Source organism: Mustela erminea, chromosome 4 (assembly GCF_009829155.1).
Source record: "Mustela erminea isolate mMusErm1 chromosome 4, mMusErm1.Pri, whole genome shotgun sequence".
In the NCBI taxonomy this organism is placed as follows: domain Eukaryota; kingdom Metazoa; phylum Chordata; class Mammalia; order Carnivora; family Mustelidae; genus Mustela; species Mustela erminea.
In genome coordinates this window covers 141,299,395-141,314,334 of record NC_045617.1, presented here as the reverse complement: position 1 = coordinate 141,314,334, position 14,940 = coordinate 141,299,395, and the positions used below count along the sequence as shown (strand labels likewise).

Below are 14,940 nucleotides of genomic sequence, written 5' to 3'. Positions count from 1 at the left end.
TCCATCCACATGGATCAAAAGAACAAATACTGTTAAAATGTCCAGAATACCCAAAGCAATCTACAGATTTAATGCAGTCCCTATCAAAATACCAACAACATTTTTCACAGAGCTAGAATGAGCAATCACAAAATTTGTACGGAGCCACAAAAGACCCTGAGTAACCAAAGCAATCTTAAGAAAAGCAAAGCTTGAGATGTCACAATTCTGAACTTCAAGTTCTATGACATGGGTGTAGTAATCAAAACAGTATGGTACTGGCAAAAAATAGACGCATTGGGGCGCCTGGGTGATTCAGCGGGTTGAGCCTCTGCCTTCGGCTCAGGTCATGATCTCAGGGTCCTGGGATTCAGCCCTGCATCAGGCTCTCTGCTCAGGAGGGAGCCCACTTCCCCCTCTCTCTGCCTGTCTCTCTGCCTACTTGTGATCCGTCAAATAAATCAATAAAATCTTTAAAAAAACAAACAAACAAAAAAACCAAACCAGACGCATACATCAATAGAATGGAGAAACCAGAAATAAACCCACAATTACACGGTCAGTTCATCTTTGACAAAGCAGGAAACCTATCCAATGGGAAAAAGTCTCTTTGACAAACGGTGTTGGAAAAAGTGAACAGCTACATGCAAAAGAATGAAACTAGGCTGCTTTCTGACACCATACACCCAAATAAACTCAAAATGCATTAAAGAGCTAAATATGAGATCTGAAACCATAAAAATCCTTGAAGAGAACACAGGCAGTAAATTCTCTGACATTGGCCATAGCAACATTTTTCTAGATATGTCTCCTGAGGCAAGGGAAACAAAAGCAAAAATAAACTATTGGGACCTCATCAAGATAAAAAGCTTCTGCACAATTAATGAAACAGGCAACAAAACAGTCAGTCTACTGAATGGGAGATGGTATTTGCAAAAGACTTTGCTGAAAAAGGGTTAGTATCCAAAATATATAAAGAATCGATACAACTCAACACCCAAAAAAATAATCCAACAAAAGCGGGCAGAAGAGATGAACAGACATCTGTGCAAAGACCACATCCAGATGGCCAGCAGACACATGAACAGATGTTCCACATCATTTACCAGGGAAAGGCAAATCAAAACCACAGTGTGGTATCAACTCACACCTGTCAGAATGCTAAAATCAAAAACACAAGAAACAACAAGTGTTGGTGAGTGTGGAGAAAAAGAAACTCTCTTGCACTGTTGGTGGGAATGCATACTGGTGCAGTTGGTGTGGAGAACAGTATGGAAGGTCCTCAAAAAGTTAAAAACAGGGGGACCTGGGTGGCTCAGTGGATTAAGTCTCTGCCTTCCGCTCAAGTCATGATCTCAGGGTCTTGGGATTAAGCCCTGCATTGGGCTCTCTGCACAGCAGGGAGCCTGTTTCCCCCTCTCTGCCTCTCTCTCTCTCTCTCTGTCAAATAAATAAATAAAATATTAAAAAAAAAAAAAGTCAAAAACAGAACTACCCTATGATCCAGTAATTGCACTAGTGGGTATTTACCCAAAAAATACAAAAACACTAGTTCAAAGGGATATATACACTTGTTTGTTTACTGCAGCATTATCTACAATTGCGAAATTACAGAAGAAGCCCAAGTGTCCAACAGCAGATGAATGGATAAAGACGTGGTATATACGCACAGTGCAACATTTTTCAGCCATAAAAGAAGAATGAAATCTCGCCTTTTGTAACAACACGGATGGATCTAGGGAGTATAGGCTAAATGAAATAAAAGTCAGTCTGAGAAAGACAAATACCATATGATTTCACTCGTATGTGGAGTTCAAGAAGCAAAACAAACAAGCAAAGGAAAAGAACAGAGAAAAACAAACCAAGAAATAGACTCTTAAATATACAGAACAAACTGGTGGTTGCCAGAGGCGAGACAGGTAGGGGAAGGAAAAGAAGGAGGAGCATTTAGGAGCGCATTTATCATGACGAGTACCAAGTATGGAATTACTCAATCACTAGATTACATACCTGAAACTAATATAAAAAAAAAGTTAGACATTTTATTTTATTTTATTTATTTTTTTTTTTAAAGTTACTTCATATTTTTTTTTTTTTAAAGATTTTATTTATTTATTTGACAGAGAGATCACAAGTCGGCGGAGAGTCAGGCAGAGAGAGAGAGAGAGAGAAGCAGGCTCCCGCTGAGCAAAGAGCCCGATGCGGGGCTCGATCCCAGGACACTGAGATCATGACCTGAGCCGAAGGCAGCGGCTTAATCCACTGAGCCACCCAGGTGCCCCAAGTTAGACATTTTAAATACTAATTACCACATGTCAGAAAAATATAGAGAGAGAATACCAGTATACCAACCATGTCAGAGTCCCAATTGCCCAAACATATCCATTCATCCATTCTTCCTTACTAAAAGGATCCTGGTTTTGTTTGATTTTGCTCAGTTACACTTCCTTTGTCTCTACTGTTGTTCACAGCGGGTGCATGATCCGGTTCCAGCAATGAGATGTAAAGAGAAATCCACTGTTGGAACTTCTGGAGGCTACTGCTTTACCAATAAAAGAGGGAGCAGCGCAGCTGGCGCACCCTTCTCGGCCTCTGCCTTTCTCATCTTTTCTGCTTAGAATCTGCACACAAAGGCTGACAGAGCGGCAACCATCTCCTGGTGGGACTGGAAACTAGAAGGGAGACTTCCCTGGGCAGCCACACCAGCCCTGGGCAGGCTATTTCCAAACTGCTTATCATGAGGAAAAAAAAAAAAAAGTCCTCAATTGGGGTCCTGTTATACATAGTCTGATGCAATCCCAATAAAATGATCAATACAATAAATGAAAAATACACACCATCACTCTTTAGTTACAACGAAATTAACCGACTCGTTAATGCCAAAGGAAAACCGACAGAGATCATACCTTCATAGTAGTATTCAATTTCATACCACATCTGTAGGTCCTTGCGATCTGTGGCGTGAGATGGATTTCCTTGGTAAGTTGTCTCCATTTTCTGCACTCGGGTTTTGTACACTGAACCTAGATGGAAAGCAGTATGTCAAGGTCAGTGAGTTGGCTAATCGTGAGCTGGCATGGCCACCCTCCTCCACTCGCTCTGCCATTTTTCCACAAGACCTGACCAGCCTTTTTGTACTTCTAAGTACTTTTGCCTCCCCCATCACCATCACCCATATAATCCACGTTTACCCCATTGGGGTAACGACTTCTGATTCAATACTAGCTCAGGCAGCAGGAAAGTACAAAGGGGATCTGAACACGGTTGTCACATAGGCTTTCCAGCTCTAACCTAAGGAAATGATCAAGAATTAAATTTAGTCAAAAGTATCACAGAAATGCAGTGTGATGTTCCGGATGGGATCCTGGAACAGTGAGGAGGACAAAATTGGTGAAATCCAACCGAAGTCTGTAATGTTGTTATTAGGACAGTACCAATGGTAATTTCTTTCTTTTTTTTTTTTTTTTTTAAGATTTTATTTATTTATTGGGGGGGGGGGGTGGAGAGCAAGCACAGGCAGACAGAGAGGCAGCAGAGGCAGAGGGAGAAGCAGGCTCCCTGCTGAGCAAGGAGCCCAATGTGGGACTCGATCCCAGGACGCTGGGATCATGACCTGAGCCAAAGGCAGCTGCTTAACCAACTGAGCCACCCAGGCGTCCCACCAATGGTGATTTCTGAGCTTTACATTGTGGTTGGTGGGTGGTAACATTAGAGGAAACTGGATGACGGATATATGGGAATTCTCGGCTACTATCCTTATAACTTTTCTGTAAATTTTAGATTCCAAAATATAAGATTTTCTTTTCAAGTGTGCAGATATGCATATGGAAAATATTAAGCTGGATGTCTACGTACAAAATTTAGCTCAAATTGGGGGTGCCTGGGTGGCTCAGTCAGTGAAGCATCTGACACTTGGTTTCAGCTCAGGCCTTGAGCTCATGGGTTGTGAGACTGAGCCTTGTGTCAGGCTCTGGACTCGGCGGGGAGTCTGCCCGAGACTCTCTCCCCTTCTCCCTCATCTCCTCCTCCTGTCTTTGTGAACTCTCTCTCTAAAATAAATCTTAAAAAAAAAACTAACTCAGGATGGATCAAACATCTAAATGAAGGTCTGAAGTGATAAAAATCTTAGAAGAAAAGATCTTCGTGATCTCAGACTTGGCCAGGTTCATGGAGAGAACACCAAAAGCACAAGCAGCAAAAGAAAAAAACAGATAAACTAAACTTCAAAATAAAAAATTTTGCACATCAAAAAACTACCCAGAAGTGAAAAGGCAACCTATAGGAAAAATATTTGCAAGTCATATATCACAAGGATTTAGGATCCGGAATATATAAAGAACTCCTACAATTCAATACTGAAAGATATAAACAACCCAACTAAAAATGGGTTGTTGAGGGGCGCCTGGATGCCTCAGTCCTTAAGCGTCTGCCTTTAGCTCAGGTCATGATCCCAGGGTCCTGGGATCCTGTCCCGCATCAGGCTTACTGCTCAACAGGAAGCCTGCTTCTCCCTCTCTCACGCCCCCTGCTTGTGTTCTCACTCTCACTGTGTCTCTCCTCTGCCAAATAAATAAATAAAATCTTTAAAAATAAATAAATAAAAATGGGTTGTTTAAAAAAGATGCTTTTATTTTTGTCTGATTGCTGCATAAAGAAATAAAAGGCATCCAAATTGGTAAGGAAGAAATAAAACCATCGCTATTGGCAGATGACATGATACTATATATAGAAAACTCTAAAGACCCCACCAAAAAACTATTAGAATAAATGAATTCAGGAAAGGTTCAGAATATAACATTAATATATAGAAATAAGTCGTGGTTCTACACACTAATAATGAAGTGGCAGAAAAAGAAATTAAGAAAACAATCGCATTTATAATTACACCAAAAAGAATAAAAATACCCAAGAAAGTGAAAGACCCGTACTCTGAAAACTATAAGACATTAACAAAAAGAACTAAAGATGACACAAAAGGAATGATATACCACGCCCATGGAACAGTAACAGTGATACTGTTAAAATGTCCGTACTACCCAAAGCAATCTATAGATTTAATGCAATTCCTATCAAAATACCAAAAGCATTTTTCACAGAACTAAAATCATCCTGAAATTTGTTTGGAACTACGAAAGACCTCAAACAGCCAAAGCAATCTTGAGAAAGAACAAAGCTGGAGGTATCACAATCCCAGATTTCAAGATAAACAACAAAGCTGTAGTCATCAAAACACTATGGTACTGGCACAAAAACACAGAGGTCACTGGAACAGGATAGAGAGCCCAGAAATAAACCCATATTTATATGATCAATTAATCTACAACGGGGATGCAAGAACATACAAGGGGGGAAAGACAGTCTCTTCAATAATGGTGCTGAGAAAACTGGACAGCTACATACAAAAGAATGACACTGGACCACTTTCTCTCACCATACACAAAATAAACTCAAAATGGATGAAAAGATCTAAATGTGAGACCTGAAACTGTAATACTTCCAAAAGGAACCAGGGGCAATAAAGTTCCTGGACATTGGCCTTAGCAATGTATTTATGGATAGGTCTCCTGAGGCAAGGGAAACAAGAGCAAAAATAAACAATTGGGACTACATTAAAATAAAAAACTTTCACACAGTGAAAAAACTAACATTAAAACCCAAAGGCAACCCAGCGAACAAAAGACATCTGCAAATGATAGATCCAGTAAAGAGTTAATATCCAAATTATATAAAGAACTTCTACAACTCAATACCCAGAAAACAAATAATCTGTTAAAAATGGCCAGAGGACCTGAATAGACATTTTTCCAAAGAACACCTACAGCTGGCCAAGAGACCCATGAAAAGATGCTCAACATCACACATCATCAGGGAAATGCAAATCAAAACCACAATGAGATCACCTTACACCTGTGAGAATGACTAGTATTAAAAAGACAAGAAATAATTAGTATTGGCGAGAATGTAGAGGAAAAGGAACACTCGTGCATTGTTGGTAAGAATGCAAATTGCTGCAAGCACTGTGGAAAACATACGGCGTTTCCTCAAAAAATAAATAGAATCACCATAGGATCCATCCAGTAACTCCACTTCTGGGCTATCTACCCAAAGAAAATAGAAACACTAATTTGAAAAGATACACGTGCCCTATATTTACTGTAGCACTATCTAACATAGCCAAGATATGAAAGCAGTCCAAGTGTCCATCAAGAGATGAATATAAAAGAAATGATATATACACACACAATGGAATATTACACAAACCTAGAGAAGAATGAGAGTTTGCTATTTGTCACAACATGGATGAACTTGGAGAACAGTGTATTAAGTGAAACGAATCAAAAATAAATACCATAGGATTTTGGTTATATATGGAACCTCAAAAACAAATGAACAAAAAAGCAAAAGAGACTCTTAATGACAGAGAACCAACTGGCTAGGAGGGTAGAGGCAGGGGTGAAACAGGTAAAGGCAATTAAGAGCTACAAACTTCCAGTTACTGATTAATTAATAAGTCACAGAAACAAAAAGCATAGCGCAGGGAATATAATCAAATAATTTTTAAAAAATGGGCAAAAGACTTGCACAGATATTTCTCATTACAAAAATGCGAATCAAAACCACAATGAGATACTCCCGCCAGGGTTATCTATCACTGATGCCTACCACGATAGCTAGAATCAAAATAATGGGAAACAAGAGTTGGTGGACATGTGGTGAGTTTTGAACCGCTACACAGTGCTGCTGGGAATGGAGACTGTGTAGCAGTTTGCTACAGAAGAGTCTGGCAGTCCCTCAAAGGGTTAAAGAGTTACCATACAACCCAGTAGTTTTATTGCTAGGTATATGCAAAACAGAACTGAAAACAGGTATTCAAATATTCATGCACAAATGTCCACAGGAGCAACTGTATGCAATAACTAAGAAGTGAAAACAACCCAAATGTCCAACCAATCCGTCCAAAGGAACAGTACCCGTGAAAAGGAATGAATTACAACACACATGAACTTAAAAACATGATACCACGTGAAAGAAGTCAGTCATAAAACATCACATACTGCATGATTCCTTCATATAAAACATCCAAAATAGGTACTTCACAAAAACAAAGATCGGTGGTTGCCAGGGGTTAGGGGAGAGGGAACAGAAGGTGACTATTCAATGTGCACAGGCTTCCTCTATGAATGGTGCAAATGCCTTGGAATTAATATTTGGTTGCACAGTACTATCAATGTACTAAATGGCATTAAATCGTGCACTTGAAAATGGTTACTTTGGGGGCACCTGACTAGCTCAGGCGAGAGCTTACAATTCTTGATCTTGTGGTCATGAGTTCGAGCCCCACGTTGGGTGCACAGAGTACTTAAAATAATAAAACTAAAAAAAAAAAAAGTTAAGTTCATGTTATGTGAACTTTGCATTGATAAAAAAAATTTTAGGTGTGTAAAAGAGAAGCTCAAAAATACCTATATTTTTAAAAATTAGCAAATCACTTATTACGTAACATAGTTACCTAACAGATACAATCACTAAATTATATTGTCAAAGAACGGCTAAATGGAAATGTAAAATTAAATCGATAAACTAAAAGCTACAAAAAATTATACACAAAGTGTGATTTTCGACCTAACTAGGATCTGTACGCTTCTTCTTTGTACTATGTGAATTACCAACGTTTCCAACAGAAATAAAAAATGTGATGTTTTAACAGACCCAGAAAGAAGAATAAGTGTAATAACAGAAAGATTTCCTAAAAATCAGTTATGTCATCCTTTCCTGTCTTGCGCCCCACAGATATTTTCCAGGACAATACACTTTTTACCCAGTAGGGGAGCTGCTGGTCCGCCATGAAAGCTTTGGGACTAGGTTCGGTTTTTCCATTGCTAGTCCATATTTTTTTCCAGGCCATATATTTGTCATATCCGTCCTTATGGCTGAAAAGAATAAAAATAAATATATCAAGCTAGAAGTTCACCAGGGTCTCCAAACAGGAGGCAGGTGAGCAAGTCTTCTGTAAAGGATTTAACTGGCCGTATCATAAAGAGAGGGCGAGTTATCTCAGCCCCCTTCAAACGGATGATCAGGAACGGTGCGTTCCTTCTAGTTCAGGATAGAAAACTAGGAAGACAGGATGGCTCCCCATCTGTCTGGCACCCCACAGTTCTCAGCCTCCTCCCCCAAATCTCTGCATCACTGGCCACATGCACAGTCACAGAACAGCAGAGCAGGGCCCAGATTTTTCAGAACCTGCAGATTAGAACCTCACGGCAGGTGCCTTCTGAGCCCCGAACGTGCACACGCATAGCACCCACACACCCAGCCACCGCATGAGAGTTCTGCACAGCTCTCGTCGGCTCAGACGTGGCTTAAAGGGTGGAAAATTTCAGGAAGCCCGGGGGCTCCTTCTGCAGGCCCCCTCGCCCTCCCGCCACATCCCCTGGACCGCGCAAGCTCCAGCAATTAGGGAACAAACCTTCGGTAGTAATGGTCAAAGCATTCGTTACAGAAATGCTCCCCGCAGGAGAGGTGATACCATCGGGACGTGTAGCCGTTTTTGGCACATCTGAAAATAGCAAAAAATGTGTAGCTTTGGTAATGAGTAAGCATTCTTTCTCGCTTTTTCAAAACAAGTCTTAAGTACATCCTAGGAGCCCATTTTGTACCATGTCCACTTAGAATCCTAACGGCCGAGAGCAGATGACCAGGAAACTTAAAAGGATGTCAGATCCACAATAAAACCTGACGAAGACACAGGGATTTAAAGACCACCAGTACCGAACCCAGCTGGCCGCAACCACGAGGGCTCGAGGGCCTGGGGCTCAGAAGTTTTATCGAGACTCCCCAAGGGCAATGAGTTTTAGGACATGAAAAGGAGTGTCGCCGTGCTTGCTTTGCAAGCGGCAGGGGTACAAAGGAGACAAGGACAGTTTCCAGCAGGAACATATGGCCCAACACGGAACCGCCAGCTGCAATCCGACCATCCGACAGGCTCTCCAGAGACCAGAACCTGTCGTCGTCACACGGCCATGAACGTAGCCAAGGAAGGAGCTAACACCATCACCTCTCTGTGCTTAAAAAATAAAAATGGTGGGGCGCCTGGGTGGCTCAGTGGGTTAAGCCACTGCCTTTGGCTCAGGTCATGATCTCAGAGTCCTGGGATCGAGTCCCGCATCGGGCTCTCTGCTCAGCAGGGAGCCTGCTTCCTCCTCTCTCTCTCTCTGGCTGCCTCTCCGTCTACTTGTGATTTCTCTCTGTCAAATTAATAAATAAAAAAAAAAATAAATAAAAATAAAAATAAAAATGGGGTTTGTTTTCCAGGTTTTATTGACTTGGAAGCCTTCACTGGAGATTTTTCTTGGGATGTCAAAGGTGATGCTTGGGTTGTCCCCATAAAAAGGACAAAAGTGAAGGGAGCTTCCTGGTATCAGGGAGACCGGTACGTGTCCGCTGGAAGAGGAGGGATGTTTTTGGAGGGGAGAAGCAGCGCAGGGAAAGGGACACATGCTCCCCGTGGGGACCAGCATGTGTCCCTCCCCATGGGGAGCCCAGGGTCCTCTGTACTGCATCCTTACCCCTGACCCTCAGCCCCCAGGAGAGGGACAGCCAGCAGCGGGCAGGACCAGGGACACTGGCGGCAGCTGCGGAGAGCTGCTCTGACTAGGTCTCGGGTGGAGGGGGGGAAAGCACCCAGGAGGGTGTGGGACGCAGAAATGCCCAACGAGTCTCTATTCTTAGGTGACTTACAGTATCTCTCTCTATCTTTAGGGAAACAGTCCTGCAGGCTGAGCCTCCCACCAGGAATGCTCTCCCGGGCAGGGCGGGGAGGCCGAGGCGCGCCAGCCACACAGACCTTTCCGAAGCGCTTGCAAAGCACACGGGACACGCGACGGTGCAGCCCGACTTCTCACATCTCCTGTATTTCTTCTCTGACCCGCCATCTTCGTCCTCGTCTGTCGTCTCCGTTGCTTTCTTCTTCGCCTGAGGAAGAACCGGCTGAGGTTACACGACTTCCCCGCAACGGCCCCCGGGGCAAGAAGGTGGAAGGTTCAGGACGGAAAGAACCTTCACCTTGTGAAGATCAACAACAACACCCTGCCAGGAGGTGAGGGGTTGACAGGACCGCAAGTTCCTTGAGACGGCAGGGCAGTGTGCAAATAATTCAGACTTGCTGCAGACACAGAAGCAGCACCTGAACAACAGGTCTCTGAGGACGGAGCTGAAATGCGAGCTAAGAAACGTTGGGGCTTTCTCGGCAGAAAGGTGTACCAGTCAAAACAACAGCCACTCTCAAATCAAAAAAATCAAAAATTTTTAAAAGATTTTATTTAGGGGCACCTGGGTGGCTCAGTGGGTTCAAGCCTCTGCCTTCGGCTCAGGTCATGATCCCAGGGTCCTGGGATCGAGCCCCACATCAGGCTCTCTGCTCAGCGGGGAGCCTGCCTCCTCCCCTCTCTCTCTCTCTCTGCCTGCTTCTCTGCCTACTTGTCTGTCAAATAAATAAAAAATCTTTAAGAAAAAAAAAAAGAGAGAGAGAGTGAGAGAGAGCATGAGTTGGGGGGGGGCAGTGTAATGGTGGAGAGGGAGAAACAGACTCCCCGCTGAGCAGGGACCCTGACATCAAGAAGGCAGACCTTTCACCAACTGAGCCACTCAAGCGCCCCAAGACTATTCTTTCTTTAATTAGAGCAGTCACATCCTTTCAGTACTGCAGTTTAAAAAAAAATGGAATAATTTTATTTTTTTTAAGTTTATGTATTCTTTTTTAAAGATCTTATTTATTTATTGGACAGACCGAGATCACAAGTAGGCAGAGAGGCAGGAAGAGAGAGAGGAGGAAGCAGGCTCCTTGCCGAGCAGAGAGCCCAATGCGGGGCTCGATCCCAGGACCCTGGGATCATAGCCTGAGCCGAAGGCAAAGGCTTTAACCCACTGAGCCACCCAGGCGCCCCAAGTTCATGTGTTTATTCAAGTCCTCTCTATACACAGCACGGGGCTACTCACAACCCCAAAGTTAGGAGTGGCAAACTCTTCTGACTGACCCAGCCAGGTGCTCCCAAAAGCTGAATAATTTTAGAAAAAGAGTGACGTCATTCAATATTTTTCTTTAAAAAAAAAAAAAAAAAGCCCTAGAAAAGGGATGGCAGCAAGTAACCTGCCAACAGCAGCCAACCGGCTACACGCTCAAGCCCGCATTCCTGTGAACGAGGCCAAGCCCAGCACGATCTGGCCTCAGCTCACATCCTGGGAGCAACCACACAGCTGTGGTTCTCTGAACGGCTCACGCTGATTCACACTCGATGCCCCTGTCTTTGCCACGGCCTCTGCCAGACACAGTTTTCTCCTACATTCTCTCACTGTATCACACCACGCTGTGATCGTTCCACGGGGAGTTTCTCCGCTAGGCTCTAAGTTCCTTGAGGACTGGAAATGCACCTTTCCATCTCTAATACTTCAGCCGCAATCGTCCTCACGCTGTGCGGCGCCGGGCTGGCTCAGTCAGTGGAGCGTGCAACTCTTCATCTCAAGGTTGAGAGTTCAAGCCCCATGCTGGGTGCAGAGATGACTTAAAAATAAATAAACTCGGGGCACCTGGGCGGCCCCGTCGGAGAAGCAGCCAACTCTTGATTTCAGCTCAGGGCCATGAGATCAAGCCCTCTGCAGGGGCTCTGCTGGGGCGTGGAGCCTGCTCAGAATTCTCTGCCTCCTCCTCCTCTTCCCACCCCTGCTTGCACTCTTTCTCTAAAAACAAACAAACAAAACCCAACAGGGGCACTGATGAACTGATGATTTCATACCTGCCTACCGGAGCTCCTCAAAGGCAGGCTATCCGGGGAATGATCAAAAGATGCTTTTTTCTTTGTCCTCCTCCGTGGTGTTGCCATTGCTTCAGAAAATCTTCAAAAACAAAATTAAGTCAAATAAGTAAACAGTAACACTTTCAGCACTCTGGAGCAAAGTTATTATGTGGTTTCCCAGGTAAGAACATATGCTCTGCAGTCAGACTGCCTAGTGTGAAGACCCTGCTTTCAAGGTCCTTAATCTAAGACCAAGCCTCAGTGTTCCCATATGTAAAGTGGGCACAAGTGTGAACTCTAGTAGTAGTGTGAAGAGAAAGATTATTTAAAGCACCAGACCTAGCATACTACAAGTACTTAACAAATGCTGTCCATTCGTAGTACATACATTTAAAAATGTAAAAATAGGGGTGCCTGGGTGGCTCAATGGCTTGGGCCTCTGCCTTTGGCTCAGGTCATGGTCTCAGGGTCCTGGAATCAAGCCCCGCATCGGGCTCTCTGCTCAGCAGGTAGCCTGCTTCCCCCCCCTCTCTGCCTGCCTCTCTGCCTACTTGTGATCTCTCTCCGTCAAATAAATAAATAAAATCTTTAAAAAAAAATGTAAAAATAAGAACCACCACACAGATGACCAATAAACCTGTTTATTATACTGTTTCACTTTGGTGAGTGAAAACACCTGGTCTTCATCTGTTCCTCTCCCTCTGTGTCTTCTCAATAGCACCTAAAATTAGTCTTACTATACTTTACAAAGAAAACTCACTTGCTCCCTCACAATACAATCTCAGGCGCACTGTCCAGTCACTATTGAATTTAGGAATCTGGGTTGGACAGTCACTGGTATCTTCTACTAGAAAAATTTACGATCTTTCAAACTGGCTTAACAACAGCACAGTTAAATAAGCATTAAGAACTAAAATCGGTAAGAAAAGTCATGCATAGTAACCATGAAAGATTAAGTATTATTGAATTAGTATTTCTAATTAAATAAAAAATAAAAATGCTTACCATAAGTATGCAATAACATACAGATTTTACAATCATCACAATTCCTTCCCTGATCTGTGCATTTACTATACACACACACACACACACACAATAACATGAAAATAGGACATACCTATGGGTAAGGAATTTTAAAGTGGGAAAGAGTTTTAAGTTACAAATTCCACAAATATAATCTTCACCTTGGAGAAAAGCTTGGAGGTCCTTGCAATCCTACTGTTTTGTATCCGAGAGTTGTACCAACATTCATAAGAGCATTTTTCATGGATTATTAACAACACATGTGAAAACTTCCTTCCCCACCTACACTGACTTTGAAAAACCCTGACAATGGTGGTAAAGAGGAAGGCCCTCTTTACCACCATTGTTAGTCTTCCTCGGTCTTCACTTTCTCAATACCACTAATTTAGTTATGAATGCAAAAACCATATACATGTTCTGAAATGCATTAGAATTAAGCATCAGATAAGTTGCCTTTTGGTTCTATACCATTATACTGGATAAAGCACCCTGATGTAAACAGAACTACTGTGTACCTGTAATTTTTACACCCAAAGGCTTTCTGGATCACATTTATATTTTCAAAAGGCTGTCCAATCTTAACAAATCTCTTTATATAATGCATATATTCCACATTATTTATAAAATGAGCCACTAAGCACATGTAAATATATATATACGTGTGTGTGTGTATACACATCCATAGTATATGTAAACGTATACTATGTGTAAGGATTGCAACAAAAATATTTGAGTCTAATGTGGGGTTTGGGAGCATAAATATAACCAGCCTTGTTTCATGCAACATTTGGCCCTGTCATGTAGGAATACTGGCAACTCAAAAGAAAGCATAGTTTCCAGAAATTTCAACAGACATTTTAATCCAAATGTGTACTGGAAAATATTTAATTGCAATGAAGAATTATATAATTCAAGAAACTAAGAGGAAAGGACAACATTAACTATAAAAGCCACTGTTAAATCTGTGTTCTCTAGGAAAAACATAAGATTTTTTTTACTGTTCGTACACTTTCACCTTTAATTATATAATTCACAGTGATATTCCCTCATCTTTTTAAAAAATTTTTATTTATTTAATGGACAGAGATCACAAGTAGGCAGAGAGGCAGTCAGAGAGAGGGGGAAGCAGGCTCCTCAAGGTGCAGAGAGCCGGATGCGGGACTCAAACCCAGGACCCTGAGATCATGATCTGAGCTGAAGGCAGAGGCTTTAACCCACTGAGCCACCCAGGCGCCCCTCCCTCATCGTTTTCTGACACTATAATTTCTGTTTTCACCATTGCTGGGGTTTGGGGCTTACGATGAAGGGAAAAATTGTTAAGTTGGAAGAACTACTGCTTTTGTGCTTCTCAATATAATCTTAGAAATACTTAGCACAAGTGCTAACAAACCAGCATACTCAAAGTGCTCTCCCCTTGTTTTTCAAACTGATAAACACACCTAACTAAATATAACCAATCTGTTTCATGTTCAATATCATTATATAAGCATATCTCCTCTTAATTTTAAGTGCGTAGCTTTGGTTTTCTTTTAAAGTGACAAAAAAGCAGAAAAAAGTGACTTTTTTGGGTGGGGGAGATAAATATATACATGGATATATAAATGTCTCGATTTCTATTTTAATAAATTGCCAGGTTTTTTTTCTGAAGTAGCTTATTGATTTGATTAAAAAACAAAAACAAAAAAAACCACCCAGAATTCACAAAAACATGAATCCAAAAGACTTGAGGCCAGAATAAAAAGGGGCGCCAGCATCATGTCTAAAAATGAGACAAACTACCAGAAACTTCTTCAGAGACAACAAAAACAAGAATTTCCCTCCGGGCCGCTGAAAATACGGCAGGACTAGCACCTCCTTGTACCCACGCTAACCAAGTTTCCCGAAATAGAGACCCCGTGCAACTAACTGCCTGAATGCCTTTCTGACGACTTTCTGTGCCGGAAAGGCAATTTCATTCTTGATGGTCATTCTCTCCTGTATCTCCTGAAGAAACCTTCCCTCCCGCCCCTTCTTCCACTACAAGACATTACAAACAACAAAAACAGAAACACTGCCGGAACCAAACGCAGCAGCCCTGAGCGGCGTGCGTACCTGCAGGGCGAGGGGCTCCCCACATGGAGCGGTCCGGGGGCGCCCGCCCCCCACC

General features: G+C 42.4%; 1 protein-coding gene across 3 annotated transcripts in view; it reads right to left on the bottom strand.

The window, feature by feature from the left end:
* KDM1B (lysine demethylase 1B) overlaps positions 1-14,940 on the bottom strand; it is a 60,799-nt gene that overhangs the window by 44,894 nt on the left and 965 nt on the right. For all 3 annotated transcript variants that reach the window (XM_032341195.1, XM_032341196.1, XM_032341197.1), the window contains 5 exons: positions 11,772-11,871; positions 9,827-9,954; positions 8,450-8,539; positions 7,799-7,910; positions 2,886-3,002 (listed from right to left, as the gene is read on the bottom strand). In XM_032341195.1, the coding sequence (XP_032197086.1) occupies positions 2,886-3,002; positions 7,799-7,910; positions 8,450-8,539; positions 9,827-9,954; positions 11,772-11,858 (534 nt within the window). In that variant the 5' untranslated portion in view covers positions 11,859-11,871. Of the gene's footprint in view, positions 1-2,885; positions 3,003-7,798; positions 7,911-8,449; positions 8,540-9,826; positions 9,955-11,771; positions 11,872-14,940 lie in introns of those variants that run through there.